Source organism: Myotis nattereri, assembly GCF_964212035.1.
Source record: "Myotis nattereri genome assembly, chromosome: 9".
NCBI classification, from domain to species: Eukaryota; Metazoa; Chordata; class Mammalia; order Chiroptera; family Vespertilionidae; genus Myotis; species Myotis nattereri.
The window spans coordinates 39,029,056-39,057,039 of NC_138084.1; the positions used below are offsets into that span (position 1 = coordinate 39,029,056).

General features: G+C 39.2%; 2 protein-coding genes across 2 annotated transcripts; both read left to right on the forward strand.

Moving 5' to 3' along the window:
- Positions 1 to 244: 244 nt before the first annotated feature.
- LOC308525430 (uncharacterized protein) lies at positions 245 to 27,958 on the forward strand (the record flags this gene model as incomplete). The annotated part of the gene is made up of 3 exons (XM_081100253.1): positions 245 to 1,187; positions 11,984 to 12,094; positions 27,030 to 27,958. 3 exons carry the CDS (start codon positions 245 to 247, stop codon positions 27,956 to 27,958), a joined length of 1,983 nt encoding a protein of 660 aa, XP_080956379.1.
- Positions 13,002 to 13,943, forward strand: LOC308524571 (olfactory receptor 6B9-like; the record flags this gene model as incomplete). The annotated part of the gene is made up of 1 exon (XM_081099118.1): positions 13,002 to 13,943. The coding sequence occupies one exon, from the start codon at positions 13,002 to 13,004 to the stop codon at positions 13,941 to 13,943; it is 942 nt and encodes a 313-aa protein (XP_080955244.1).
- Positions 27,959 to 27,984: the final 26 nt, after the last annotated feature.

The window sequence follows — 27,984 nt, forward strand, 5'->3', positions numbered from 1 at the left end:
ATAAGCTTCTCCATGTGCCAAAACATACTCCTATCCTATCCCCAATACAAAGCAATTTATTCTTGTCTGCTTTTGTCCAGATTACAGAAGAGAGCAGCGGCCTCAGCTCAGGGGTAAATAATACACACCACATGCATTGCATTTTACCAATATAAACCCACCAGGAGAAAGTCTGGGTTCTTGCTGATGCCTCCTGAAGACACTCTGTTCTCCCTCCTGAAGAACAGTGGGCAAGACCAACCCCATGGAACAGAGGAACCAGAGTGGGAGAGTCAGTGAGTTTGTGTTGCTGGGCTTCCCAGCTCCTGCGCCACTGCGGGCGCTACTGTTTGCCCTTTCTCTGCTGGCCTATGTGTTGGTGCTGACTGAGAATACACTCATCATTATGGCAATTAGGAACCACCCCACCCTCCACAAACCCATGTACTTCTTTCTGGCTAATATGTCCTTCCTGGAGATCTGGTACGTGACTGTCACTATTCCCAAGATGCTAGCTGGCTTTGTTGGGTCTGAGCAGGGCCATGGACAGCTAATCTCCTTTGAAGGCTGCATGACACAGCTCTACTTTTTCCTGGGTCTGGCCTGTTCTGAGTGTGTCCTTCTAGCCGTTATGGCCTATGATCGCTACGTGGCCATCTGCCATCCTCTCCACTACTCGGTCATTGTCAGTGGCCAGCTGTGTGTGCAGCTGGCAGCCATCTCCTGGGCAGGCGGTTTTGGCATTTCCATGGTCAAAGTTTTTTTCATTTGTCGCCTCTCTTACTGTGGTCCCAACATCATCAACCACTTTTTCTGTGATGTCTCCCCATTGCTCAATCTTTCATGCACGGACAAGTCCATAGCAGAGCTTACAGATTTTGTCCTGGCCATTTTTATCCTGCTGGGACCGCTCTCTGTCACTGGGGCCTCCTACATGGCCATCACTGGTGCGGTGATGCGCATCCCCTCAGCTGCTGGGCGCCACAAAGCCTTTTCCACCTGTGCCTCTCACCTGACTGTTGTGGTCATCTTCTATGCAGCCAGTATCTTCATCTATGCACGGCCAAAGGCCCTCTCAGCCTTTGACACCAACAAGCTGGTCTCTGTACTCTATGCTGTCATTGTACCATTGCTCAACCCGATAATTTACTGCTTGCGCAACCAGGAGGTCAAGAGAGCCCTACGCCATACTCTGCACTTGTACCATGGCAAGGATACTGAGTTTGGGAAGGCTAACAGAGATGGATAGAAAGGAGATGTTAAGTCTTAGAAAATGTTCTTAAACTTGGGATCTATGTCTTCTATGAAGTCCAGAAGGGATTCTGGGGCCTAAGTTAGGGAGTAGAGTTTCAAAGGTATCACCAAGGAACCAGTCCAAGGGAAGGAAGAAGGATGAATTACAAATTAGCAGCTAGCAGGTAGCAGCTGGATTTTTAAGTAATTTACGTAAAGCAGGATTCTGAATTATTCATCCTAGTGGGGTGGAAAGACATGACTGAACATTAATACATGGTGCCCCCCCCCCAAAAAAAATGTATACACAGTTTAACAGCTGGTAGCTCAGTTTTGAAAATAAAATATATTTTAATAAGCTCTGCCTTTATAATCATTCAGTGTGTGTGTGCATTCTCTTTTGGGGGACACCCTATATTTAAACAAACAAGAAAATGTAGAACTGGTATCTGTCTACATGCCCTTTCCTGGGTTTGCTCTTGGTTTTGGTTCTGAGACAGAAGGTGTAGGAAAGGGAAACAGAAGGAGGAAGCCACTCAGGGAAGCACAGGCTTCAGGAGGGAAAAGCATCAGGAGTATGGATGAGATCTCTTCTAGCTGCAGCCTATGAGGTAATGGAGCCCAGGAAGTGATCATCCTAGTGTGAATTACAAGTCAAGGAGTCAGGAAACTGAGATTTGTTGTGTTGGCAACAAATCGCCTCCTCAGCAATAGGGGTTTAGCTTCCTTTCCTGACTGAGGTTGGGGTACACATTGAACCAGTGGTTGAGTGCAGTTGTTTATTTAATCATCTGTCTCCCTAAAGAGATTTTAAGCTCCATGGAATCAAGGATCACTTTTTCTTATTCATCATTTTATTACCATGACCCAGGATACTGTTCTAGCACCTTGTTGTTGTGAAGAAACATAATCAATGAATGTAATTTGGAGCCACGGAGGAAAGGCACGTGAGTCACACCGACAGATAGGATTGGCAGGTGCAGGAACTAAACCCTTCAGCTTCACTGGATCACGGGGAGGTACAAATTGGCTCAGCCTTGCTGGCAAAAAGAAACTTGAAAAAATATTATCACAAACACTAAAAATATTGAAAATATTCTGATTCAGCAAGATTTTTATAGGTAGATATACAATGCATTAGCTGTACAATATTTAAGCAATTCTTTATTTGTAGAAGTTTCGCATATCTGTGTTCTCGTTATCATAAAGATAATGCACTGACATGTTCTCTTTGATACCCTTAACTACAGTAGCTTTTTATTCTGAGTGACATATGTCAGTTTGTTCTTGACTCCCTGCCCTGTGCATTCTCCTAGGGTAGAAATTAACCTATTCTTGAATCTACAATATCGGCCACAGTTCCTGACACTGTAGGCGCCTGTGACAGGTTATCCTTTACTTCCCACTCCCCAGTTATCTATTCTCTGCACTCCTGTACCCCTTTGTGAACCTAATCTCCCAGGGAGTGAGAGCACTTGAACCTATGGACTGTATCACTCTAGCTCTGTGGGCGTCTGGTGTGCAGTTTGGTTGGGTCAATGGGAGGCAGGAAACTGAAGAATGCCAGGAGAGAGGTGACAAGAAATTATTCCTTGCTTCCCTGGTACTGTGATTCTGGCAATGATTACAGCTCCTGCAACAGGGGGGCGGGCTGCAGCTGTCTCTGGTACCAGCACTGCCAGTCCTTCTGTGGTCTGACACCCTTGTTAGTTGCATTCACCTCACCCAACTTTAGTGGACAGCTGTGGCATTTAATTCTACATACAAATTTCAGCCCAGCCAGTATCTCAGTGGTTGAGTGTTGACCTATGAACCAGGAGGTCATGGTTCCATTCCCAGGCAGGGCACATACCCGGGTTGTGGGCCCTATCCTCAGTGTGGGGCGCGTGCAGGAGACAGGTGATCAGTGATTCTCTCTCAACATTGATGTTTCTGTCTCGTTCTCCCTCTCCCTTCCTGTCTGAAATCAATCAAAATATATTTTAAAAATAAAAAATGAAAATTTCAGCAGAAATTGCCTGCTGTTTCTTACAAGGATTCTGATCATAATGGCATTTAATAAATATTAGTCAAATTGAAGTAAACCTCGGTGGGACTGCTTATAATGAGCATACCATTTTAAAAACAGACATGGGTTTAGATTTTGAAATAAGGAACATCCCTAAGTAAACCTTATTTTCTACGTAAGTATGATATAGAACAGAACTTGAATTAAAATACAAAATCACTTATTCCACATTTAATTTTTTAATATTTCTCCATAAATCACTTCCACTTTTCTTCCATCCACATGCTACTGGCAAATTGAATCAATTCTGAGATGTCTGAGCTAACACATTGAGCAAATTTAAACTCAGGTGTTGAAGATATTGTGCTCAACGTTTCTGCCATTTAATATAAGACTCTGCATGCCACTGGGAAGCCTTAGTTCCTGTCAGAACCAGTGTAAGTTTACTGCAGTGAACTATCTCTTCACTTTTTCCCTATTAGGTCGCACTTATTCTCTTATCAGAGTAAGATTATATTTTATGATCTGTAGAATAATTTTCCAGGTAGTTCTAATCCACTCACCCAGGTGACTATCATCTAATAAATAATATAATCAGACTTTTAAAACAGCTTCACTGACAAGTGGGAAAATGATGAGAAAGTAGATGTTCTTGGGAGACAAATATTTTGCATAAGACCCTGACATTATTTACTGTTAATTTATGTTTTTCAGAGGTTATTTGAGCTTCAGGTTTTTGAACTTCAGTTTCCAAATTTGTGAAATATCTACCTTCAAAAGTTGGTATGAGGGTTACATGAAAATGAATATATGTGCATGCATCTGGCACAACGTTTAACACATATAATTCTAAATTATTCAACAAAATACAAGATAAACAGGATTGATCATAAGATCTTTAAAACTCAACTGGAGTTTCAAGCTTTCCATGATGCTTTTCATTTTTCCAACCTCCAGCTTGTGCAGATCTACCCCCATGCCTATCTGGAAGAAGTGATCTCTTGCTGTGCTTAACTCCTGTTTAGTGTGACAATGTTTTGGTTATAATACTCTTCCAGACTCCGCCTTATATTGATAATTATTCAAATACACATAGTATTTCTCATACTAGATTGTAAGTTTCTCATATCATAGATATCTCTTTCAGTTACTAAAAATTATTTCTACTTACTTGGTATTCAATGGTCAATAGATATTTGATGAATAAATCCCTGTCTGAGTGGATGCCATACTTTCAATTGATAGCCACAGTACCCATACCTTCCTATATTTTTTGGCACAGTTCCCATTTTATTTTGTTCTATCTCTTCCATTTTTTAGACTGAGACAAATATGATTAGTTCTTCACATTCATTTCAATACTTTCTAACACGCTGAGGCTGGAGAGCTTAACACTATAGTTCTCAGGCTTTTATTTATGCTTAGGTTCCTGTCTCATGCACTTTTATGAGACTTTGATTCACACATAAGTCTCATGCAGAGGAAAGCCGAGTATGGGATGTTCATTTAGTTGATATGGATTATGGCCAAAGTTGGGGATCCAGCAGATTCTGGTTCATCAGCTCTGAGAGGGAGCAGTAGCCACAGCTGCTTTTTCTATTATGATTGAAACAAGGGGGTTTGGGGGATTGTTCCTGGTGTTCAGCCTGAATAAAGCCCCCCTACTCCAGCCCTCTCTATGATTTTATAAAAACCAATTCTCTTTCTGCTTGAACTAAGGTGAATTCCATTATTTGAAACAGAACAGATTTATACAACCACTCTGGGAAAATTATTATTCATCCTGAATCTCCATTTTCTTGTTAAAAAACTGGGAATATTAATAACATTTTATAAAGTTGTTGGAAGCATTAAATTAGATAACATGTGAAGTCTTTCACACATAGCAGGCACACAATTGATTGTTATTCTCTGTTTTCTGCAAGGAATTGCTCTTATGTATTCACAGATTTCTTTATGGCTCTATGGAAGGCAGTCCTCACATTTTCAAAATACTGTAGAAACTACCTTAGTCATTTGAACATTTGGGGTGTTTTGGGATAAAAAATTTAAAGTTAATAATAATTCAAAGGTTTCAGGCACGAGAGATTGAATGGATAGTTTAACTAGTCCTTAAAGTATCTGGAATTAACCTAGAATTCCAGTGTTTCAGCTATTGATAATATAATTATAAAATCAGTAAACCTTATTAATATTGAGAAACAGAGCTCTTTATTAGTATACATGGAAAAATATCACATAAATCCCTACATGAAATGAATGATGGAAATAACCAGGTAAATATAGTAATAACTATTTTTCTGTTGAATTTTATAATTATTTCATCTAATTTTATTTTTAATAAATGAATAAATCAATGTACTATTTATAATTATGTATTTTAATAAAAATAAATTCACAAATAAAAAATTATCTGTGTTCTTACTCATGATTTTAGTCCAGAACATAAGTTCACATAAATGCTTTAAAACACTCTACTGTCAGTGTACTTATGTTTGTTGATCTTATCTATAAAAGAAAGGTATTTAACAGGGTACAAAGAAAATCTTCAAATATTGGACAATAACCTTCAGCTGCTGCCAGCACACTTGCTGTTTTCAGAAAAGATATATGCAGAGGAGATGTTGCAGGCAAAGACACGTTCTGTCACATATTAGATCTGTGTCCTCAATCTCTTAATCGGTGAGCAGGCCTGGACCATATTTGAGAAACAAGGTTATTTCTTGTTCCACTGGCCCAACTCTTTGACTTTGAAAAGTCTGAACAGTCTCCTTATACTTTTCCCCAAACTACAGTCTAATTATGGCCCTCACAGCCTCATCACTCTGATGATAAAACTATGACAGGAGACATGGAAAGATTAAATTAGAAGTAAGAGAAGGTTTCAGTCTGAGGCTTAGATATCAGCTACCTCTCCTTTGCCTTGTCTCCTGCCTTCCTTTGCTTTTGATCCTTGCACTTATTTTCTTCTTGGATTGCTATGAATGAACACTCCTCCTTCTAAATCTTTCTTGGGTTATTCTCAACAACTATTCACATGACATGCAAAAGAGAAGAGCCATGCAGAATGACCCCAAAGGAAGAGACAAGTTCCCTTAAAAGATAAAAGAGCCAAAATTGGCTACATTAAACTTCATTGGCCAAAGTTCAATTTCCTAGGTCTACGTGCAGCTGTTTACCTTCGATGCTTAGGAGTACGTACTCTTCTCTTGAGTGGAGGGAGTGGAGCAGAAGTTGTGCTTCTCCCCAGAACAGCGGTTCTCAACCTGTGGGTTGCGACCCCTTTGGGGGTTGAACGACCCTTTCACCGGGGTCGCCTAAGACCATCGGAAAACACATATATAATTACATATTGTTTTTGTAATTAATCACTATGCTTTAATTATGTTCAATTTGTAACAATGAAATTGGGGGTCACCACAACATGAGGAACTGTATCAAAGGGTCGCGGCATTAGGAAGGTTGAGAACCACTTCCCTAGAAGTTAGTATGTACTATTAACACTGCTAACTCATCTTTTGTGTATTTTAATCCTCTCACCTCTGAATAACATTAATGCTTTAAAGTAATAGGATATGCGTTATAGTTACTTCCCAAATGACCACAAAGAAGAAGGAAAATCAAGACTTGAGACTAGAATTAGAATCAATCACCAGGGTGATTTGCCATAAAACCTTTGCTGTTCTGTTTCTCCATCTGATAATGATATAGTATCACTTTTGTTGACCCTTGGAGATCACTAGGGAAATGTCTCTAACTTCTTTGTCATTGTTGCAATTCAAAATCCTAGAACAAGATCCCCAAGGATATGTCATTTAAAGAACAGTAGTTGTCTCTACTAAGCAGTGGGCTCTCTGTTCTGCCTGGTTGAGGACTGTGTGAGGAGTCAACATACAATCAGTGGCAGAAAAACAAAATGAGAGCAAGAGAGAAGGGAGTAGGAAGAGATAATATTAAATAAACACAGAAAAAAAATTAAAAAAGAAAAATCCCTCCCATCTTGGGCTTTTATCATCCAACAGAGGCATCCCTCAAGCCAAAAAGTAATCTTTGAATATTGGATTTAATAGTGTAACCACATATATAAATTGAGGTGATGTTTCCTTTAATCAATAGCAAAATAATTTTTAATTTTCTATAAACCATCTGGATCCCAGACTCTTTCCCAGATGATGAGAATCACAAAATCATGGAACTCTTGAGTTTCACAGAGAAGCAATTTTCCATGACTTAGATCAGGCTATTTTAATGTCTCTCCTTTCCCCCTTTTCCCTGTTGCTTTCTGTTACCTATCTGCAATTCCTTTCAGGTGGAGCTACAAAGACTCATGGGGCAACAAAGGCCATATTCTTCAGAACATTCTCCATAGATCTGACCACTGGGTAACTATAACAAGATCTCCAAGCCAGACTCAACCAAGATGACCTAGTTCACTCAGGTGACTAAAGAGAAATAAACAGGTGAGATATTTGATATTATTTAAACATCACAAATAATTTGTTTATTGAGTGCCAACCATGCATCTGGAACTGTGCTAGACATTCGATATAAGACAGACAAGCTGAAAATAGCATAAAATTGGTATTTTTCAAGGAATTCACAAATCTAGGAGTGGTAACAGGGAAGCAAATGATTCATGTTAGCATAATATGATGCTCCAAGGTCCACAATTTTATAAGACCAGATAGCCAGGGGTGATGGGCTGAAGAGTGTGATAGTGGGGCTGGTTAGAGATCGTTTGATAGAGAGGATAAGTCTGAGTAGGCATTTGCCAGGTGGCAAGCATTATAAAGGATTTCAGGTAGAAGACAGAGTATGTGTTACTGCATAGATAGAATCTTGAAGAAGGATGTTGTAATGAAGAACTTCAAATTCTTCAGTGTGACTTGAGCTTGGGCTGAGTATCTGACAGAAGAAAAATATTAGCATGAGGAATGTGGGGTTCAGATCACGAGGCACCAGCTATGGAACGTAAGTAAGGAATTTAGATGAACAGTAACCACTGAAGGATTTAAACTGGATAGTCACAGGCTCATCTTTCTATTTTAGCAAGACCACTCAGTCTAGAGACAGGAATACTATTTAGTATCTCTACTTATAGTCTTAAATGGACAGCAGGCCTTTTGCCAGTCTCTACACAGGTCCCAGCCTCTTGCAGTGCATGCTTACTCTATCTTTACTGAGACTTGAACTTTTTATTTTCCTTTGCGTTTTCCACCTTAATTACACAAAATCGCTCCCATTATTTGCACTACTCTCTTTGTTCTCTTGAAACTTCCTCTTCCTTCATGATAAAACCTATCTCCTTCCTGTAGCATCTTCCAGGGAATACACATCAGTTCAGCAGGTGAGCCCCTCCTCTGGCTGAGCCAACAGACTCATCATAATAAAGACCTTTCGAGTAGTGACATGGGCAGCAACTGGGTGGCACACACCAGGTCAGTGGCTGGATCAGAGGTCAATGTACAGTGGGGGAGGTCATATAAATTTAGACTTTAGACACAGATAGGGGTTAGGGTAAGAAGCATCACAAATATCAGGAAGTCTTGACTATAGACTTGGGAAGCAAGTTGCTCATGGAAAACTAGACAAATCAGATTTTGCAACTTTAGACTAAACACAAAGGCTCAGATGGGATGTAAAGGCTAAATTCAGAAGTGAGGAATTTGGACATAAAAGACAGGAATTAAAAGAAAAATTGATTTCAGTATGAGGATGAGAGCCAGTGATCAGGAGAGAAGGTAAGACAGTAAGGAAACAGAAAGAGCAGACTACAAATTCACAGTGGCAATGAGCAGAGAGAGAGGAGGAAAGCAATCCTTAAAGACGGAGGATTATAGCATAGTAGAGACTGACAGTCTTAGGTTATAATACCATCTCTGCCAATTTTTACTTGTATAAGTATAGCCAAATTATTTACCTTATTATCTGTAATATGGGACCAATAATATCTGTTTTATTTGGTTATTGTGAGAATTAAGTGAGATAAAGGATGGAAAGAACCCAGTACAAATTCTGCCATATGTTAGGTACTCAGTAAGTGATGAATATTTTATTATTGAACAGATTATAGACAAAGGCAGAGATGAGGAGCAAAGCTGATGAAAGCTATGCAGGAAAACTGGGTGAGCGCTCAAAGGGAGAAAGTGCAGAACAGTAGTCCTAAGTGGCCCTCAGTCACAAAGTACTAACAACTTACTCAAAGTTTCAAGAACAAAGTATGAATCTTTAAAATCTAAAAGGAAGCTCAGGTAAATTAGATAATCTTGTTTTCCACGTGTGGTCGGTGTGATAAGAGATACTGTCAGATATTGCAGGACTCATTGTGTTGGAAATGGGGAGAATTAGGAAAAAGTGGGAAGAGGGCTAAATATATAACATCCTTCAGCCTTGTCTCGATCCATTCACACCATCCATTCTTTCTAATCAAAATGCAAATCATTTATTCCATCATTAGCTTTTATCTCTTTACTCTGTGCCTGCGAATTTTCTATTTTCTCTTCTTGATTATTTCTTCCCCTCTAAAACTTGAAATACTTCATTTCAGTTCAAATGGCACCTCCTTGGTGAAAGGATTCTGGGCTACTCTGACAGAAATAATTATTCTCTACTCTCAGTTTCCAGTACTCAATATTCCATTGCAATGCTTATTACATTATATTCTAATTCTCTGTTTTCTTCTCTGTCTCCTTTACTAGATAGTTCCAATGTCTGTTTGTTGTGGTGTTTTCTTGCTAGGGTTAAAGGTACAGGGGCTGGTGTGAGGGAGGGGTCAGGGAGTGGCAAACTAAAACACATTTTAAAGATGAGAAAGACCTGGGTATTACCAGAAAGGTAGCAGCAGTAGAAAGTAAGCAAAGGTAAGGAAAGAAAGTGGTTGATTGATTGTACAGTGTTCTAAAGCAGATACAAAGTAAAAGAATATTTTCAGGAAAAGTGATAAATTGATTGACCATCTTTGGAAGTTATAGAAAATGACTCAAAAGAAACTGCTAGGGGGAATTCTTAAAAAGTCAACATGAATACAGCTGCTTTAAAAGGACATGGTGATCTGCTCACCACCCTCTCCCTCACCGCTTCTTTCTCTGGGTTCATTTCTCCCTTCCACTTACCCTGCTCCAACCAGACTGAACTCCTTGCTGTTCCTCATGCTGTGCCTCAACTTAGGGTCTTTGAACTACCTTTTCCCTTTGTCTGGAAAGCTCTTCCACTCAATAGCCAGATGGCTAATGCTTTCTTCATGACTCTGCTCAATGAGGTTTATCCCTATCAGCTATTTAAAATATGAACCAGCCACTACTCCATGCCCTCATTTTCTTTAACTTATTCTATTTTCTCCCAAGAACTCACCAATTCCTACATCTATATCTTTACTGTATTTCTTCAAAGTCTTGAGAAGGATTGTATTTACTCGTATCTCTCCATTGGGATGCAATGTCTTAAGATTGGGACTTTTGGACTGTTTTTGTCTGCTTTGTTCAATGAGCTATTTCAAGCACCTAGAATAGTGTCTGTCACATAGTAAGTGCTCAATGAATATTTATGAAAAGAATGAGTTTAATATACAGAAAGAGATGGGATTTCTGATAGAGAAATTTCCTGAGAAATAAGATGTAAAGGAGATAGTACATTCTTAAAAATTCCTTCACAAACTTGTTCTGCAATGGTTCAGATTTAGGCTATGTGCTTCCATACACCTCTTGGGCAAAAATGACCTAAGAGAGATGTTAAAATTAATTAAAAGATAATTCTATTTAGTAGAGAAAGAAGTCAACTTTGAGTTCTATGTCACTGTGGCTATTTTTCCAGCACATATAACCAACTACTATACTGTAGATCTGGGAGTTTAGGCCATAATATATATATATATATCTATCTCAGAAATAATAACTAAACATACATTGCGGAAAGTCCACATCTTATTCTTCTTCACTGTTCCTGGATTCTCTTTTTTAGATTAATTTTATTTATAATCTCAAGCCAACTTTTATCCCCACTTTTCTGTCTTCTATCCCCACTTGTGAAGAAAGTTTCTTTTAACTTCAATTCTCTTCTTAGGTTCACATTGTGCCCTGGGAAGCCCAGGACCCTTAGATTCTTAATGTAACTTGTCTTCAAGCAGTGTCCATAATAAGAAGGAGTTTCAAAGTCAAGGAGTAGGTAGAAGTAATCAAGTAACACTTCTTTTTTTTTCAGTAGAATATCTTTGAAGAGAATATAGATGAATGCACAAATTAATTTAGGATCAAATAAGGACTTCTATATGTATATATAGTATATATACAGGGTGGGGCAAAAGTGGGTTTACAATTGTTCATATGGAAAATAATACAATATTAATAAATAATAATTCAAGAGTAAATTCTGTTTTATGTACTCATAACTATAAACCTACTTTGCCCTACCCTGTATATATATATAGCTATTAAATATATACAAATAACTATTTTACATACATAGTATATATATCTATAATATTATTTATATTAGTTATAGATACTTAGGTATAAATATATTATTAGCATTATTAGGAGCCATCTGAAAAGTTAAAATGTGTTTATTATTCAAAAAGGGCAGAAATTTCTTTATTCAGTTTTTTAAACTGTGGCCCTGAAAATAGGCAGAGAATTGTTAACCACCTTTGCTATATTCTTCCAAAGATTTCAAAAGGCTTACAGCATAGTGGAGGAGTAGGCCAAAGTTGGCAATTCTCCTGGCCAGGAGGGTCTCTTCCAGTTAATGTTCTGTTTTTATTTTCTCCAGATTTTGAACTTCCTTGCTTCCCTGCCCTGCTTCCTGGAACATCCTTGACATTTATTCCAGTCATCACAATCTCCTGCCTTATAGCTGCCCCTGAAATCTTGACATATGCTGGTAAGGAAAGTATTTACTGCTAGTTCGACTGAAGACCCCTTTCTGACCTAGATCTGAAGGCCTGAACCCTGAATCTGATATCATGATTCTGTTTTGAGATTCTTTTTTAAAATTTATTTTTTAATTACAAGTGACATCTATATAATAAAATCTATACTAATAAAAGGGAATATGCTAATTAGACCGGATGTCTTCCAGACAAAGCCACAGTGGCAGGGGCCGAGGCAGAGGTGGTTAGGGGTGATCAGGCCAGCAGGGGAAAGTAGTAGGGGGTGATCAGGCCAGGAGGGGAGGGCAGTTAGGGGCAACCAGGCTGACAGGGGAGGGCAGTTAGGGGCGATCATGCCAGCAGGCAGAGGTGGTTAGGGGCAACCAGGCCAGCAGGGTAGCAGTTAGGCGCATCATGCCAGCAGGCAGACAAGGTTAGGGGTGATTAGGCAGGCAGGCAGGTGAGCGGTTAGGAGCCAGCAGTCCCAAATTGAGAGAGGGATGTCTGACTGTTGGTTTAGGCCTTATCCCACTAGGGCCTAAACCAGCAGTTGGACATACCCCGAGGGGTCCTGGACTGGAGATGGTGCAGGCTGGGCAGAGGGACCCTCCCCCATGCACAAATTTTGTGCACCGGCCTCTAGTAAAATATATTAGTTTCAGGTGTACAACACAGTCATTCTTAACTTTGTGTCTATGGTGGGTTTGTTTTCAGTTCCTGTTTTGACAGCTGATTTTTGGAGAGGATCTTGTGGCCTCTTGTGATCCCAGAGCCATACCAGAGGACCAGATTATGGCACTAGGGTTAAGTTTAAAAATAAAAGACCTGTAGCCTAACGACTCCTTTCTGCTAATGTTGATCTCACTCTTCAATTTGGTGCTAGTATCACTAACTACTTTGTCTTTTGGTGTCGTAACCATGTGGAAGAAAAACATCACTTATATTAGTGAGTTCATCCTGCTGGGTTTCCCTACTTCCCTTTGGGTTCAAGTTCTGCTCTTCCTCCTCTTCCTCATCACCTACTTGTTTGTGCTGTTGGAGAATTTAGTCATCATCATCACTGTATGGGTCACTGGGTCTCTGCACAAGCCCATGTACTATTTTCTGGGTACTATGTCCTTTCTGGAGACCTGGTATATATCTGTCACAGTCCCCAAGATGCTGGCTGGATTCCTACTTTGTCCCAATACCATATCCTTCCTGGGATGCATGACCCAGCTCTATTTATTCATCTCACTTGCTTCTACTGAATGTGTGCTGTTGGCTGCCATGGCCTATGACCGTTTTGTGGCCATACGTTGGCCTCTTCAATATCCAGTCCTGATGACCACAGGATTTTGTGTTCAACTAATCCTAAGTTCTTGGGTGAGTGGCTTCACCATTTCCATGGTAAAGGTATACTTCATCTCCCAAGTTGCCTTTTGTGGTAATAATATCTTGAACCATTTTTTCTGTGATGTGTCCCCCATCCTCAATCTGGCCTGTGTGGACTTTTCTATGGCTGAGATGGTAGACTTTGTGCTAGCTATAGTCATCCTTGTGTTTCCTCTCTCAGCCACTGTCATTTCTTATGCCTTCATTTTATCTACCATCCTGCATATTCCCTCAGCCAATGGACAGCGAAAGGCCTTCTCCACCTGTGCCTCTCACCTTACAGTGGTGGTCATCTTCTACACAGCTGTGATCTTCATGTATGTTAGACCTCGGGCCATTGCTTCATTCAATTCTAACAAATTGATCTCAGCCATATATACAGTCTTCACTCCCATGCTCAACCCTATCATCTACTGCCTGAGGAACAAGGAAGTCAAAGATGCCATCAGAAAAACCATGGCAAATACGGTCAAGGCCTTTTCTTGAGAGAGTATCTTTGCTGAAGAGACTCAGACATTCCTTCTCTTTTCACTGTTTGACTTAATCTCAAAGAACACCTTTAATTGGGGAAAGTCAGCAATTACAAAAATAGTGATATAGTACAATAATTTAGGGAAATCTCCTTTTCTGTCAGGCCTTAATTAGTGCTTTCTTTTATAACACAGTGAGTGAAATAATCAGAACTCCAAAATATATATATTAGTAAAAGAGTTATAAAATAATTTATTTTTATGAGATTTTATTAAGTAATCAGTTATTATCTAACTAGATTTTAGAGTCCTATTTGTAATATTTTTCCATTTTGATTTATTTTGTTTTAAAAGTTGCCAGAACCGGTTTGGCTCAGTGGATAGAGCGTCAGCCTGCGGACTCAAGGGTCCCAGGTTCGATTCCGGTCAAGGGCATGTACCTTGGTTGCGGGCACATCCCCCAGTGTGGGGCGTGCAGGAGGCAGCTGATTGGTGTTTCTCTCTCATCACTGTTTCTAACTCTCTATCCCTCTCCCTTCTTCTCTGTGGAAAATCAATAAAACATATTTAAAAAAAAATAGAAGTCTTCTCTGTCTTAGTTGGGAAACACATACTTAATTTTATGGCTATGACCTGTTTATTGCTTCCAAGAGTGTTAGGGGACTGGTTTCTTTATAATCAATTGACTTTTCTGATATCTCATTTTAATTGCTTTTTGAAATATAGGAAAATATGAGGGACGAACTTCTTTGCAGTCTTCTTAATATTGTTTTAACTTGATTTCAGAGAGGAAGGGGGAAGGATGAGAAAGAATCATTGATTGGCTGCCTCCTGCATGCCTCCCACTAGGAATCAAACCTGCAACTCAGGCATGTGGCATGACTAGAATAAAACTGTGACCTTCTGGTTCATAGGTCAATGCTCAACCACTGAACCACACCCGCCAGGCACTTTGCAGTATTCTTTATGCAAAATTTGTCATGGCTTTAGTTCTCTTCCTTTGTTGAGAATTCTACATATATGATATTTTGGATGTAATACTCAGAGGCTAGACTAGACCCTAAGCAAAGCTAGTGACAATTTGTCAAAGCCCACTCCTTTTCAGGTAAGGAAAGCATTGGCATTGGTAAGAGACCAAATACTTTTTCTTGGATGGTACTTAGTCTAGACGTACAGGATTTTCCCGGGTTTCCCAGAAGATCTCCCTTTTCACTTGTTTTTATTTTTATTTTTGGAAAGGTGATGCAATATTCTAAGAAGTAGTATACACTTTCCTTTAGTTTTCCTTTTGGATGAGTCAATTAAAGAAATATGCTCTAGCCAAAACCGGTTTGGCTCAGTGGATAGAGCGTCGGCTTGCGGACTGAAAGGTCCCAGGTTCGATTCCGGTCAAGGGCATGTACCTGGGTTGCGGGCACCTCCCCAGTAGGAGATGTGCAGGAGGCAGCTGATCGATGTTTCTCTCCCATCGATGTTTCTAACTCTCTATCTCTCTCCCTTCCTCTCTGTAAAAAATCAATAAAATATATTTAAAAAAAAAAAAAAAGAAATATGCTCTATCAAGAATTTAAAGATGACAGATATACTAATTTATCCCAACACTTTGGAAACCACATTTCATAAGGTTTAATTGGGTTACTGATTTATATACCATATTTGCTTTGTTTTGACTTTATTTACCTTGTAACTACATGGTCTTTCCATTTTGTATTGTTTTTGTATGTGCAGATGAGATTGTTTTAATTTGGCTTTGTATAGATTAAGATAATTTACAAACTGGTAGTTTTCAATTTACCTAAACTTATTATATTCTCCTGGCCGTCACTACTTTTAGCCTAAACACTGTATGTTTTTAATGATATGTAGCATTTTTCTTTAATCAAAAAGTAGTGTTATGGGTTATGATCATCACATAGGTAAAAATAATACAAATGCTTTACCTTGGGATTCCTATATAAAGATTATTTTTATACGTTTTTTTCAACAAAAGAAAATTGTAATATTTGTACAAGTGAATAAAGATCATGCCTAAGGCTAAAAACAAAACAACAACAAAAAAATGCTTTACCTTGAATCATGAAATTTCTTATCCCAATGCTAGACTTTTCTAGTCTTTTTGTAAAAATTAGCAGTGTTATTAGATATATACTTTGAAACCTTTACTAATCACTAATGGATAATTATTACTATTTTACAAGATTAGATTTTACTATTAAAATGCTTTTTAATTTTAGTTAAGCTGTCTGGGGTCATTTAAAACTATAACGTCAACTATCATCTATATTAGAACCTGACAATCTTTTCCTGGTCTAAACCATCTGATTTTTAATTTTTTTATATATATATAGCCATTAGATATTTTGTGTCCTGCTATCTTCTATTTTACTTGATAAGTTGAAATTCTGAGATATTTATCTTATTGTTTCTATAACTGTGCATTTTATCTCTCCTTTTATTGTTATGGGTTTTATTTTTATTTTTTAAATTCTTTATTGTTTAAAGTATTACATATGTCTCCTTTTTCCTCCATTGACCTCTCCCCGGCCACTGCCACCCCCCCCAGCACATGCCCTCACCCCCCTACTATCTGTGTCCATTGATGGGTTTTATTTTTATGTCTTTTACCTTAGTACTTAAAATATTTTACTCTTAAATGTTTAAAACATACAGAAACATAGAGAAAAGAGTGCAACAATGTTGTCCACAACTCAAATTTAAAAAATTGAAGATTAAAAGCTGTACATAATTCGATTTTATAATTATTTTAAATATTTAATATTGTACCTCAATTATAAGTATGTCATTTTATTCATAATCAGAGGAGTGGCATTCAAGAAGGAAAGATGAAATCACCTATAGCTGAATAGAAATCTTTAAAAAAGGGAATGGATAGGTAAAGGTTTTCCTGTACCAGCGAACCAGCAGAAAGTGATAGATAAATTGTCAAAACTGAGAATAGCCTTTGCCAGTTTTTCTCAGTGGTTAGAGCATCGGCCCGCAGATTGAAAGGTTGCAGGTTTAATTCTGGTCAAGGGCATATACCTTGGTTGCAGACTCTATTCCCGGCCCTGGTAGGATGCATGCGGGAGGCAACCAATAGATGTTTCTCTTTCACAAAGATGTTTCTCTCTCTGTCTCTCCTCCTTCCTCCCACTCTCTCTAAAAATAAATGGGGAAAAAATATATATCCTCGGGTAAGGGCTAACAAAAAAAATTGAAACAACAACAACAGCAATCTGAGAATAGCAGGAAGTTTCCCAGGTGATTAATTTGGTTAGAAACCATCTTTAGGTAAAATTGTCCTTCTTGTCAGAAAAAAATGTATTGGCTGTATAAGTAAAGATACAACCAGAGAAACGAAGCCTGTTGAATGAATATATATATATATATATATATATATATATATATATTAAGAGATTTATTACATGGAACTGGCTTATGCAATTGTGGGGGTTGGCAAGGTAAATCTGAAATTCATAGGGCTGAATTCTGAATTTCGGGAAGGGCAGCCTAGAACTCTCAGGCATGAACTAAAGCTGTTTCCCACCAGTGGGATTTCTCCTTTCTGAAGGAACCTCAGTTCTGCTGTTCAGATGACAGAATGTTGCAAATGATAGAATCAGCCTCCTCTGGATTATCTAGAATAATCTCCAATACTTAAAGTCAATTTATTATGGACTTTATCATGTTGACAATATTCCTTCACAGCAACACCTAGATTAGTGTTTCATTGAAAAACTAAGGCTAAAGCCTAGTCAAGTTGACATATAAAACTGACCATCATGGAACGGAGTAGATCCAGAGACATGGAATCATGGAACAGAGTGCGGAATCTCAGAGGGAAGGTGGGGGGGAGGGTGGGTGGAAGGTAATCAACGAAGGAACTTGTTTGCATATATGCATAACCCATGGACACAGATGATAGGGTGGTGAAGGCCTGGGCCGGGGTGGGGGGCATAGGGGTGGGTTGGAGGGGGCCAATGGGGGGGAAAGGGGAACATATATAATACTTTCAATAATAAAGATTTAAGAAACAAACTGACCATCACAGTCCATCCCTTGTCAACTTGACACTCATACACACCTTCAACTATCTTCAGGTAAAATTTTCCCTTCATGTCTGTTCTGACATCTTTGTTTTAATGGGAAGTTCTAGGACTAGTCCCTTAATCCTTCTCAGGGATATCAGGCATTTTCCCATGACCCTGCTACCTTCCCCACTCCTTCTAATCTCCTTCCTTATTAGCTTGGATCGAGCCATACTATTCCTCACTTGTTCCTGATATACAGCAATGTAAAGACTTTGAATGATGTTTCCTGCCTGGTTTCATAGCATTGGACCAGAGACTGATTTCCTACTGATAGTCTGTAGCATGAATGAGCTCGAACAATGTTATGCCAGATAAGTCACTTTATGCAGGCAGCTATTAGGGCTGCATTTGGTCTCCGTAAAGCGGCCCTATTTCCACAGTGGGTGGTGCTGCCTAAGTTTGTCCTCATCTCAACTATCTTGGCTCTATGATTATGGGGTTTCATCACGCCTTATTCTTGAGCACTGCTTCAAGTCTTGATTCTCTGATCCAGTGGAGAATTTAGGAAAGGACCAGGATTGTGGCTGTAGTATAATCTAAAATGGTCTCTTAAAATTTTCTTCCTGCTTGGAAAAATGATAAAGAATCCCCTGGGAACACAGAAGAGAAGTTAAGTATTGGTTCTGCTTCTTGATGAAATGAAAGTGAAAGTCCGCTGATTGAAAAGTAAACTAGAAAAATGGGAGGAAAAACCATCCAGGAGAACTCCATATTTTTTCAAATCCATACAAAATGTAAGATAGCTTCAGGAACATAAGAATGAAAATTTTAGACATTCAAGTGTCTTAAATGTTTACAAGAATTTTTTTTAAGCAAATTCATTTGCACTTCCAAGGAGACCGTCACTTTCAGGATTGGGTGCTCCATTATCAATGTTTAATTGCTGCATTTATGCTGAGGTGTAGACAGGAATAAACATCAATAGGCACAGAAGACCAAGATCTTCAGATCAGCAGACCCAGATCGTGCTGTGTGTGGTATTTCATGTTGTCTACCTGCTGACTGTGTTTGTAAATCTTCTCATCACAGTGCTAATGCACCTTGATTCTCAATTTCATGCCCCAATGTACTTTTTCCTTAGAAAAACCTATAATTTAACTCTCTGTTTCTCTACAATAATTGTCCCCCAAATGCTATTCCATTTGCTGGTAATGAGAAAGAACATTTCCTTTGCTGGGTGCTCAATTCAGATGATTTCTTTCCTAATAGCTGGAGGGACAGAGAGTTCCTTCCTAGTAGTGGTAGCCTATGACCATTATGTGGATGTCTGTAGCCCCTTCACTATTCCACCTTCATGAGCCAGAGGGTTTTCCTCCAGCTGGTCATAAGATCTTAGGCCAGTGGCTCATTTGTGTCTCTAGTAGACACAGCATTTACTTTATGTCTCACATACTGGGAACAGAATGTAATTAATCATTATTTTTGTGAACCTCCTGGAGTCTTGAAGTTGGCTTCAGTAGAAACCTACTAACCTGAGATGGCCCTCTTTGCAATGGGTGTTGTGATCCTTCTAGATCCCTTCTCCCTTATCCTTATCTTCTACCAGAATATTATCTCTGCTGTGATTCAGATATAGTCAAGTGAGGGAAGGCTCAAGGCCTTTCTACCTCTGGCTCTCATTTCCTTGTTTACTTTTCCTATGGCTTGACCACATTTACCTACATGCATCCAAATTCCAAGAAAATGAATGGAGGGATACAATGGTCTGCATCCCTCCACGTTTTATTCTGTCATATAACGATAGTGATGTTTACCATAGCCAAACCCTCCTTCCCCAAAGTGAAAAGAGTATGGGAGCAATTTATTTTTTCCTGGGAACCATCTCAACTTGAAATTCTACTCTTACTTCATGACCTTCTCTTAAGGCTTCTGCAAACAGATTGTGGGTGAAGGCATGAGTCAGAGAAAATGAGAAGGCCCCGAGGAAAGTCAGGATTGCCATGTTGACTTCTGGCTGCTGCAGCTTCAATGTCTATGGCCTGTTCTGAGGAGCTAATGCTATTAATTCTATGATGATATCCTTGCCGAATTGCATGCATCATGTATAGAAAGATTCTGCATGGGAGAATAACTGTGGGCAAAACTAGATTCACTATGTACATGTGATGTGTATTGTTTTCAGATTATGTGGGCTAGTATGCATCTATACAAGAAAAAAAACTGGTCGTGCACTAAAGCTTCGTTGAGAAGCTATATTATAAATAACAGCAACTTCTTTTAGACATGCTGCTGCCTCATTGTCACCAGAAAGGGACGGGCCTGTAGTGTGTGGGTTCTTTGTGCAGGAAAGATTTCACAACAGCTGTCCAAGTGACTTTGAATAGACGTTTATTAAAGCCGGGGACAGTGAAACAAGGAAGGGCTAAGGATGGAAAAAGCAACAGGAGAGAACCTAGTCGGGGCTGCTTTGGCTTTCTACAAATATTAAGTGAGCTAAGGCAGGGCTGTGGTTAGCTCACTGAGAAGTAAAAGTCAGAGTGACAGGAGTGAGCCAGGGTGGGGCTATGGTTAACTCATTGAAAAGTCAGAGAAAAGGGGCCTTGGATACAGGGTCAGGAGGTTAGCCAGGAACAAGCTGCTGAGGTCTATGGCTCCCCTGGTTGCAAGTCTCTTGGGGACACTTAGAGTGTAGGAGAAAGTTCACAGGTGAGCTTTCTCCTGAGGTGGCTGTGCTGGTTTTTGTTTGTTTGTTTGTTTTTTTGTCTTGAAGCTTTTTTTAAATTTTTTTTTTTAATTTCCTTTGCAGGTGGAAATCTTAGAGGAGACCTCAGGGGAGGGTTTCAGCAGAATATCCATCAGCTTTCCAGGTGTGTTTTTTAACATGTTGATATACCAAAATTAGCACATAAAGGAACAAAGGTCATTTTCTGGAAAGCTTTGCCTCTACCTTGGATTTGTTTTGTTCCAATTGTTTTGTTGTTGTTACTTATCTCTCTGCCTTCATCCATCCTTCAGTTTGGCTGGCACTAATGACACTAATTGGGTCTCTGTTATCTATCTCCCTGACTAGGGTGATTTAAGGAGGAGAGGTGTAAACCATTTGCTCTCTGGTATCCTTGGTTAGGGAAGATAAGGTCTTGTGATTCACTAGCTGGCTGTAAATTGCTTGAATTGTTTGGCCCTATTTGTCTAACCATCTGTTTTCCCCTTTCCCACTAGTCAAAAAATTTCCTAACATTTAACTATCCTGTCTCATCATGACCATTCAAGCAAAAGCTCACCTTTCTACTTTCTCTTTGCTGGCCATTAAGTTAACAGGGAAGTCATATCACATAACTGGAATGACCTTTGATTTATATAAAAACAATATAACTGACCTCAACAGGAAAATGGTGGAGTCAACAGAGTAAGAAAACACAGATACTGACAGATATTTGTAAATGAAAACACCAGTCTCTGACTGGATGCCACACTATATTAATGACTATGCAGCAGAGGCTAGATGAATTACATCAATAGAGAAATTAACAAGCTACTAAAGTCACCACATTCTAGGAACTACCTTGTTTTCTAGAGCAAATAGTTTTCAGTTTTCAAAGGAAATAAGTTTTCTTTTTTTATGCCACAGGTTTTAATACTCTTACTTTGTATTAGATCTACTCATAGGATATTGATTTCAATAGCACAATTTGAGTTCATTTATTAACTAAATATTTACTGAGAACTCTTCTAGATGCTGAATATATATTGCAATGAAAGAAGTTCAAAATTCCTATCCCCATAGACTTACATTTTAGAAGAAGGTGATAATAAATCACATAATATATCTGATAGTAATAAGTGCTATGAGAAAAATAAAAGCAAGGAAGGGTGGGTTGCCATTTTAAGCAGGTGGCCAGGAAAGGCCTTTCTGAGAAGTTGACATTTCAATTAAAGGAGAAATTAATGTTTGTGCTGTGACAAGAAAGTTGAAAAGAAAGAACCAACCAAGGAGAGATTTGGGGGAAGAGGGTCCAGGCAGAGAGAACAGAGTCTAACTGGCTTGGATCAGAATGAGCTTTTTGAGATCAGGACAGAGAAAGGTCAGAGTGATTGGAAGCTGATGAGTGACTGGGAGAGTGGCAATGAATGAGATTACAGAAACAGCCAAAGGCCAAAGTGGGATCTTTGCATCCATTTCCTAGGGCTGCCATAATAAATTATCACAAACTCTGTGGCTCAAAACAACAGAAATTTATAGTTCTAGAGGCCAAAAGTCTAACATCACGGTGTCTGTACACTGTGCTCTCAGCCTTCCTTGTAGCTTCCAGTTCTTGTATTCCTTGGCTTATGGCAGCACAAGTCCAATCTCCACCTCTTTCTTCACAGTGTCCTCTTTCCTCTGTTCCTGTGTCTTCCCCTCATCTTAAAAGGACATCTGTCACTGGGTTTAGGGTCCACCCTCTTCCAGGATGATCTTGTCTTGAGATTTCCCTTAATTACATCTTCACAGACCTTTATTCCAAATAAGGCCACATTCTGAGGTTCCAAGTGGACATATATTTTTGGATGATACAGTTCAACCTAAGGCTGTAGCCTTGGAAATCCTAAAGAGGTGATTGGTTCTATTTTATGTTCAGTAGAAAGCCATCCTGATATTATACTTTTAAAAAGTCATTTTGAGTCATTGTGTGGAGAATGGATAGTAGGTAAAAAAGCATGGAAGCAAGAAAAGCAATTAGATGGGCTGGGCAGTAGCCCAGGGGAGAGATGACCATCTTAACTGGGTGTAGAAGTGGGAAGCAAAGAAGATGGTAAGACATGTGGGTAGATAGATAGCATGTACAAGATGAAAAAAGAGAGAAATGAAATATTCCTGCTATGTCTTTGACCTGAGCAATTCTGTGGATAATGGGAAAGACTCAAAAAGGGGGGAGTCTGGTGGGAAAATCAAGAATTTTCCCCATTAGTAATTAAAGCATTCTGAGTACAATTGCAGACAAGGGTTTTGAAATCCCCTGGCTTCATCCAGACAATGCAGAATAGACTGATGTCACCTGCCTTTTGTGTTAGCATCATTATTGAAACATTATTTTAAAAAATTCTGACAAAGTACTTAGAGACTCCAGAGGTCCTTAGAATGATTTGAGAAATAGTAGTGTAATATCTGGCATCAGATTATATTCAGGTATTTTAGTTTGTGATAGAAATGAAAAAGGCCCCATGGTGTCTCTCATTGTAGAAAGGTGTAGAAAAAGTTAATAGCGCTGATTGCTCCAGGGGATGCCCTGTTAACAATGGCTCTTAGGACCTCAGGTTTAAAGACTTCTTTCTAGGAAAATCCTCCAGTCTGGTTCCTTGGGGATTTTAATAAAATGGTGCTCGTTGGCTTGGGATAGAATAAGACTCAGCCCAGATGATGTCAGTATATTTGGTAAACAGCAGTAGAGTCTGCCTATTGGGATATGAATAAGCAAACTGCAGAAACCACACCTTCCTTCATCCAGTAACTTACCTCTTCATCACTGACCCCATTGTCCTGTGTTTGTCTCCTGCCAGTCTGCCAGGTGAGTGGGTAGGATGATTAGGGGGAATTAATCTTTTGAGAGAGTCTGAAATCTTGATTCTGTTCATTTGGAGTAGGCTCTGTCTTACATTTTCCTGCCCCTCTCTTTTCCATTTGTTTTCTGCAGAGAATATGTGTTCTTTTTTGCTGCTTCTGAGTAACAGCCTCATGAATCCTGTTCACAGCTCCTCTGGGGAGGACTGAGCTATTGATCAGGGATAGGAGAGTGCCTGCAAGGACTGTGGACGCTTACTGCCTCTTCTTTTGCACTAAAAACTAACCTGCCAGATTCTCTTCTGCCTCTTGCTGTCTCAGTGCTCTCCATCCAGGGGTTTCTTCCTCATTCCTTTCAGTCACTTGGGTTTGGACAGGGAGAACAGGCAGGATGGATAAAACCTGAACTTTCTACCCCAGGGTTCACAGACAGGATCTTCTTGTGGTCAGACATCCCTGGATGGCCACACAAGGCCGTGTGAGCATGCTAACCTGTGTGTGCAGGCATACCCAGATCCTGGTGTCTGTCCCCTGTCACACTGAACTCACCCTTCTTCATTTGGATGCCACTGATAGTCAGATCATTCACTCTCTTTAACCTGGTGATCAATCCTGGGATTTTTTGTTTGTTTGTTTGTAGGAGATCACTTATTTGGTAAATCACAGAGGTAGAAAAAGTAATTCCCAGAAGAAATGGGCTTAGTAAACAAGCTATGAAGTAAAGGAAGGGCCCTTGGAGCTTGGGAATGAGGAAGCTAATGGTAAGGTGTCTGGGGCAGGGAGGTGGAAGGGCAAGGCGAAGGGAGGGGAAAGGTATGAGCATGCACCTACAAACAAAGTCTCAATCCTGGGATTTTCTAAACCAAGATCCTTCCAACCTCAGATCAGAAATCATATCTCAATAGCCAACATAGTACCCTTTTCTCACTTATATTTCTCTTGAGAGAGTGAATGTGTTGGTGTGAAGTGTTGGCATGAGTCTATTTATTCAACTCACTTTGAAACCCCTTCTATGTATATTGCTATACAGATAATAGAGATAAGTGATATACGATTTACTACCTGAAGAAGCAATTCAGTCCAGGGAGACAAATAGTTAATCCCATATTTAAAAGACACTGTATTCCCTATGATATTTGGTCTTCGCATTGAATTTTGCTAGCAACACAGGGCTAGTACCCAAGAATGAACAAAGAGCAAAAGAATGCAAAGGTTAAAAACAGTGAGAATAAGCATTTTCCTCAGTCAAACACAGCAGCCATGTGTTACCATGCTTTGACTGTAACAACTATTTTCCCAATCTTGCAGTTACTTCTAGATCATGATCTCATTATTATATGAAATATTGTATAATATTATGAGCTAGCCTTTACTGTCCTAAATTCTTTAAGTGGTTTACATTTTATTTAATCTCTAAACACTACAGGATATGTATTACTTATGTCACCATTTTACAGATGAGGAAAGCTAGCCACAGAAAAGCTAAGTAATTTGCTGTTGGTAACCCATTAATTAGAAACCAGGTTCCAAGCCCTTCAGTTTAGCTGCAGAGTTCCAATCAGTGAGCTATGTATGCTCTCTCTTTACAAATGAGGCAGTCCATGCTCAGTGGACTCTCACTGCAGGAGAAATGTCTCTGGAAATACACACACACTCCAAATACACAGGTACACATAAATACACACCCATTCACACTCCATGTAAAAGATTAAAGTAACAAATCACACATAGAGTCTGATGGTTAGCTTTTCACTTACTAACCTGTCATCAAACTTGGGTGGAACAGCATTTTAAGTTTTACCTAAAAGGCAAATAAATCTCATTTGTTGTTTTAATATGCATGTTTTTGTTTCATGTTTATTATTCAGTTTTACTTATTTTTTTGTGAATTGGATAATTAAATCCTTTGCCCACTTTTTGGAATGTGTTCTATGTCTTTCATTATTGATTTTAAGAGGTCTTTATATGTTAGGAATAAAATTTTTTTCTGTTAAATATTTTCTCAGATTTATTTTATTTTTTAATTGTGTTTACAGTGGTATCCACTAAATAGAAGTCTTATTTTTTATTTGTCAATGACTTCATCTTGCACCAGATCACATTTCTTACCAGTTGCCATAGGCTTGAAATTGGCTCTTTTTAATTTTTTAAAAATATACAATCAGATTGTCTTCAAATAATCTATATCACTTTTCTTAATATTTGTTTTTTTTTTCTATTGTTATGGGGCAAGACCCCTCAAAAAGGTTTTAAAATATCTGTTAAAACATGCCTGACTGTTATTTTTGTGCCTACAGAGAGCTCTGTCATAGCAGATTAGCTCGAAAACCATTAAAATTAAGAACAGCTGTGGGTTTGTCTTCAAGGAGTGAGTGTGGGGAATAAGCATAGAGAATTAGGTGAAAGTTTAACCTCCTCTACAACCAGTTTCTGAATAAGAAAGAAAAAGAATTGCAGGATGCAGAACAAGTGAGGAAGGCTTAGAGCAGTGGTTCTCAACCTTCTGGCCCTTTAAATACAGTTCCTCATGTTGTGACCCAACCATAAAATCATTTTCGTTGCTACTTCATAACTGTAATGTTGCTACTGTTATGAATCGTAATGTAAATATCTGATATGCAGGATGGTTTTAAGCGACCCCTGTGAAAGGGTCGTTCGACCACCAAAGGGGTCGCGACCCACAGGTTGAGAACTGCTGGCTTAGAGGAACTGGTTTGAAAATTTCTCCGAGTCTTTGTTTCATCATCTGTATACTGTGAATAATAATAACTATCTCATATGAACTTAAAGAGGATGTCAAATAAAAAGTAAAGAATGTAAAATAAATATTAGTAATTATTGGCACCAAAAAAGTGCCCAATACATGATATTTAGTACTATTATTGCCAAGGGCCTTATACAAGTGTGAAGAACAGATGAGGGCATATTTAAAAGATGCTACTAAATGCAATGACCAATGAAGCAGCTGTTTTTATTGATGTTCCTCAGCACCCTCTTCACATTGAAAACAAACAACAGAAGAATTTGGTTAAGGACTGAGATGATAGACTACTATATTTTCCTTTAAATTCCCATTCCTTGCTCAGAGTGTTTCTTTGGGATTATTTTGTAAATATGATGAAAAAAAATCAGCCTTCATAAATGTTATCAGACAGTTTACTGCATAAAAATCTAACTGGCTTAAAGCAATATCAATTTGTTTGATACTCAAATCTACATTAAAGGAAGGATGCACTTCTCAGGACTATGTGTAGCCCAACCAAGGTTTGGTCCTATAGCATATGCAGGCTCATTTATGCCCCTCTGGTGCTAATAAAAAATTCAGGAAGAGAGAAAATCAAAAATATCTTTCAACTGTCGGAACTGCTGAACAAAAAGAGAACTCTGTCTTCTGACATATGGAAGCTTTTAAGAATGAAGATCAATAGCGTAGTTTTACATACTGTTTATAAAACATCTAAGTTACTCAGATTTTTTAAAAAATAACTGATATGTTTCTTTTCTTGGTGCTTCCTATAAACAGTAATATAAATATTCATGGGAGAAGAAAACCAAACCTATGTGACTGAATTTATCTTCCTGGGCCTTTCACAGGATCCACAGACACAAGTCCTGCTCTTCTTCCTTTTTCTGATCATCTACCTGCTGACGGTGCTGGGAAACCTGCTCATCATTGTGCTCACTCACATGGACTCCAGACTCCACACGCCCATGTATTTTTTCCTCAGAAACCTGTCTTTTGCTGATCTCTGTTTTTCCACTACTACAGTCCCGCAGGTGCTAGTCCACTTCCTGGTAAAGAGGAAAACCATTTCCTTTGTTGGGTGCTCAACACAAATAGCTGTTTTACTGCTGGTTGGGTGTACAGAGTGTGCTCTGCTGGCAGTGATGTCCTATGACCGGTACGTGGCTGTCTGCAAGCCCCTGCACTACTCCACCATCATGACACATTGGGTATGTGTCCAGCTGGCTACAGGGTCCTGGGCCAGTGGAGCATTTGTGTCTCTGGTGGACACCACATTCACATTGCGTCTGCCCTACCGAGGGAACAATGTCATTAACCATTTTTTTTGTGAACCTCCTGCCCTCCTGAAGCTGGCGTCAGCAGATACCTACAGCACGGAAATGGCCATCTTTGCCATGGGCGTGGTCATCCTCCTGGCTCCTGTCTCCCTGATCCTTGTCTCCTACTGGCATATTATCGCCACTGTGGTCCAGATGCAGTCTGGGGAGGGGAGGCTCAAGGCCTTCTCCACCTGTGGCTCCCATCTCATTGTCGTTGTCCTCTTCTATGGCTCAGCAATATTTGCCTACATGAGGCCTAACTCCAAGATAATGAATGAAAGGGATAAAATGATCTCTGTCTTCTATTCTGCAGTGACACCCATGCTGAACCCCATCATTTACAGTCTGAGGAACAAGGATGTCAAAGGGGCTCTCAGGAGAGTGACTGCAAAGTAGTCTTTTTGAAGGTGGGGATCTCTGGT